Source organism: Pseudomyrmex gracilis, unplaced genomic scaffold (genome assembly GCF_002006095.1).
Source record: "Pseudomyrmex gracilis isolate BER0280 unplaced genomic scaffold, ASM200609v1 scaffold_129, whole genome shotgun sequence".
Classification (NCBI taxonomy): domain Eukaryota; kingdom Metazoa; phylum Arthropoda; class Insecta; order Hymenoptera; family Formicidae; genus Pseudomyrmex; species Pseudomyrmex gracilis.
This window is the reverse complement of record NW_018020713.1, coordinates 352,484-355,947: the sequence shown is the minus strand read 5'-3', so window position 1 is coordinate 355,947 and position 3,464 is coordinate 352,484. Positions and strand designations below refer to the sequence as shown.

Genomic DNA, 3,464 nt, shown 5'->3' with positions numbered 1-3,464 from the left:
GAGAGAGAGAGAGAGAGAGAGAGAGAGAGAGAGAGAGAGAGAGAGAGAGAGAGAGAAAGAGAGAAAGAAAGAGAAGAAAAAGATGATGGTGACTAATTTAAGAGCCGCACGATATACGCATTATTTTAATGCACCCGATCGAATGCGTCGTTGTTATACGTTCGTCGAACTCTTCCAAGCGAGGGTCGTTCAAATCGCTGTTCGTACACGAAATGGTCCGCAAATCCGAGTCCGTGTGTGTGCTTTCCTCGCGCGGCGAAAGACCGATAAATTTGGAGATGAAGCAAAAGTGTCGAGCAAATTAAAAGCAACGACTTTCTGGCGAGATTTCAAAAAAAGTGTAGAATTAAAATTGCATGCTAAAACATATATCTCTTGTGTATAAAGGAAATCAAATGAAAACATTGAAAAGGATAAAAATCACCTGCGCGACGTAATTTTAATGCTTATATAAAATTTATTTGCATACATATAATATAAACAGGATCAAATTACATCAAATTTGTCTGTAACGTTAACATCGAAATGAAATTTAATTTTGAAAGTATTAAAAAATTTTATTAAATTAATATAAAAACTGAATTAACATAAAAAAACTGAAATTAGTGTAACATTAAATGGCACAACTTTACATTTTATTTTTTATTAATTTGCTTTATCGCGCTACTTTACTTTTTATTGTGATAACGTTTAGAAGATTTATCATTTATTTTTATTTTTTTTGTAATTTAGATGACTTTGTAGATTTTTTATTGTATTTATCAGATTTATTATTTGTCGACGTGCTAAACGATTCTGAATCGGAAGTCATTTCTATCGACGATGGTGTATCGCTATACGATTCTGAATCGGAATTCGTTTCTGACGACATGTTTGTTTTTACTGAAGACGTGTATGACTCATCTGATAAATATGATTCGTCAGATAAAGGACAAGACTGCAATAAACTCTCTGAAATAAAGAAAAAAACAAGAAATGACACTTGAAAATCATCGATTTCAGATTGCGTTGATTTTCGTGAAAAAAACTTTGTCTAAAAATTAACTTTTAAGGCTTTGAATTTGTTTCGAATAATATTTCAAAATTTAATTGAACATTATATATATATTTTGCCAAATTTTTTTATACCTAATTTGGTTTTTATGCGTAACATTTTTCTTGTAAGCTCTATCATTCGACTACTTATCTTTACTATATCTTTTATCATCTTTGAAGCTTCTCTTGCTTTGTTTGAATCCATTTCCGTCAAATTTTCGTTAGAACTCTTGTTGATGCCCTTTTTCTTGTGTTCTTTTAAACAAGAAAATGGAGTGTGAAAATATATTTGAAAAAAATTTAATATATATAATTTATAATTTAAATTCTTTCCCGTCGAAGTTCGAAAATCTCTCTCGGCAAAGCACTTGTAGCGTTGCAGTCGAGAGCCAGGTATTTCCCGACACAACTGCTGCTCGATCGCTTTGTCGATCGTGTCGCTTTTCTTTCTAGCTATCTTATCGTACTGTTAACACGTTTATTTGGTTTGAGATGTAAACAATTGAATCTTTAGTTCGTTGAATCAATCAGTCGACAATTTCTTTAGCTAAAAGCAACAGGCAGCAGAAAGATCGAAATAGATTTTGTCTGATTTAAATCAACAAATGTTTTTTTCTCACAGTGTATTATACATATTACAAACCACTGGGTATCCGTGCCTCTGAGTACTCCGACGGGAAAGAGTTAATAAAATTACTTGAAATTTATATAATAGTGTTTGAAAGTGACATTGAGACAAATCAGCGATATCAGTTTTAATGTTTCTATTGTACAAATTGCTTTTAACGAAAATGTTATTTCAAATGTTTTTCTTATCGTCGCAGTTAACTTACTGTTGTCTTTCGGGTCACTTTGTATCAAGTCGCTTTGTTGGCTTTTCTTCATTTTTGTTTGGCTCGTCGCATTTGAATACAATTCGCCTTATATTATCGAGAGAAACCAACAAAATTGTAAAAAAAAAAAAAAAAAAAAAAACAAATGCGCACGTGAAAGAAATGCTATCTCATTGCTTTACTTTCTTACCTTCATCATCTTTGGTTTTTGTTTTCTTCTGTTTCTTTTCTGATATTTTCTGTGGGACAGTTTGTACCGCTTCATCCTCAGAATCCTTCATTAACTTTTTCGAAACCGATTTTTTTTTTTTCGATTTCTTTTCACTTAAATTTTCTGCATGTTCATTGGGAGTGCTCGTGTGTAATATATCCTGAAAAAACAACTTTATTTATGTCATTCTTTTTGCCATTAAAATTTAAAAATTATTTAAGCTGTTGGTTTTGCATATTCTTCTCTTACCTTTTGGTTTTCCGTTCCGTCACTTTCGGGCACGATTTCACTTTGTTTGAATGTCAATAACTCGGACCTGATTACTGAATACTCCTTTGAGTCGGCATTGCTGATTTGCGACTCATCTTTCAACGTTTTTTTCGCTTTTTTGATATTTTGTTTAGGCATTTTTTCTACAAGAGAAATTTAGAATAAAAATTCTAGCACAATTAACGTTACAAATCACACAGGTTTGTTATCGCTTCTCAAGGTGTCAGGCAGAATCAGTTTATTACGTGTATGAGAAATAATAATACAAACAAAACTTTGAATGTTGGTTCACATATTTACCCGCGGGGTATAATTTTTCTTGTTCAATTCTACTACTGAATTCGTTCAACAAGCTTTGGATGCAACCGGCCTCGTCTTGTTCAAATTTGTTGATATCTTTCCACGGACTAATTTCTAAAATGTGTTCGAGGTCGATCGAGCCGTTTATTTCAAACGACAGAGCTGATCTTCTTTGCAAACTTAGTTTTTTCTTTTTTTTCTCTCTTTTATCACTCATACTCATCAACTAGCACATAAAAGAGAAAGGATCACATCGAGGACAGTTTGAAGATCAAATGTCTCGCAATCATTTACACAAACGAATCTCTAAACTGTAATTCATGTGAAGTAGCGAAGCGATAGAGAATTAATTATCGAAGTTGACCGATCGCGCATACGGAACGTGTGTCTATGTAAGGAGATCGATATTCGTTCGACGAAGGATATCATGGAACTGTTTGAATTCTGTTTAACACGGCGAATTTAACCTTCCAAAAGGCTTTATTGTGTACGTACAGACGACGTTCTTGTTGAAAATACTCGAATTCATGTTCGGTGCGCGTGATGAAAACTACACACAGACACACACACATACACACACGAGTTAGATCCGTTAGAATATTTGAACATTTTTCACATGCAATCTGTGCAAATAATATAAAACTTCGCCCAGTCTATAAAATTGGAGTAGAATAAATAAAATAATTTTTCAAACTTCGTTTAGTTTGTAAAATTAGAGTTGAAACTAAAATTGAAGTTTAACATGATAAAAAGTATAAAAAAATGTTAGATGATCTGGATGCAAAAATACCGAGGAAATGGTAAACGAATTGAAA

The 3,464-nt window shown here is 32.7% G+C and overlaps 1 protein-coding gene across 1 annotated transcript; it reads right to left on the bottom strand.

Annotated features, from left to right (window-relative positions):
- Positions 1 to 709: 709 nt before the first annotated feature.
- On the bottom strand, positions 710 to 3,093 carry LOC109856649 (transcriptional regulator ATRX homolog). The gene is made up of 5 exons (XM_020432169.1): positions 2,650 to 3,093; positions 2,329 to 2,492; positions 2,059 to 2,239; positions 1,129 to 1,290; positions 710 to 951 (listed from the first exon to the last, which is right to left on the bottom strand). Exons 1-5 carry the CDS (start codon positions 2,870 to 2,872, stop codon positions 713 to 715), a joined length of 969 nt encoding a protein of 322 aa, XP_020287758.1. The 5' UTR covers positions 2,873 to 3,093; the 3' UTR covers positions 710 to 712.
- Positions 3,094 to 3,464: the final 371 nt, after the last annotated feature.

Excerpts from the sequence above, each read along its gene's own strand:
- LOC109856649 (XM_020432169.1), bottom strand. The coding sequence starts at position 2,872 with ATGAGTATGAGTGATAAAAGAGAGAAAAAAAAGAAAAAACTAAGTTTG. Across the intron at positions 2,493-2,649 it reads AGAAAAATTATACCCCGCGG|AAAAAATGCCTAAACAAAAT; the intron begins GTAAATATGTGA and ends TTTCTCTTGTAG. Across the intron at positions 952-1,128 it reads ACGCATAAAAACCAAATTAG|AGAGTTTATTGCAGTCTTGT; the intron begins GTATAAAAAAAT and ends TCTTTATTTCAG.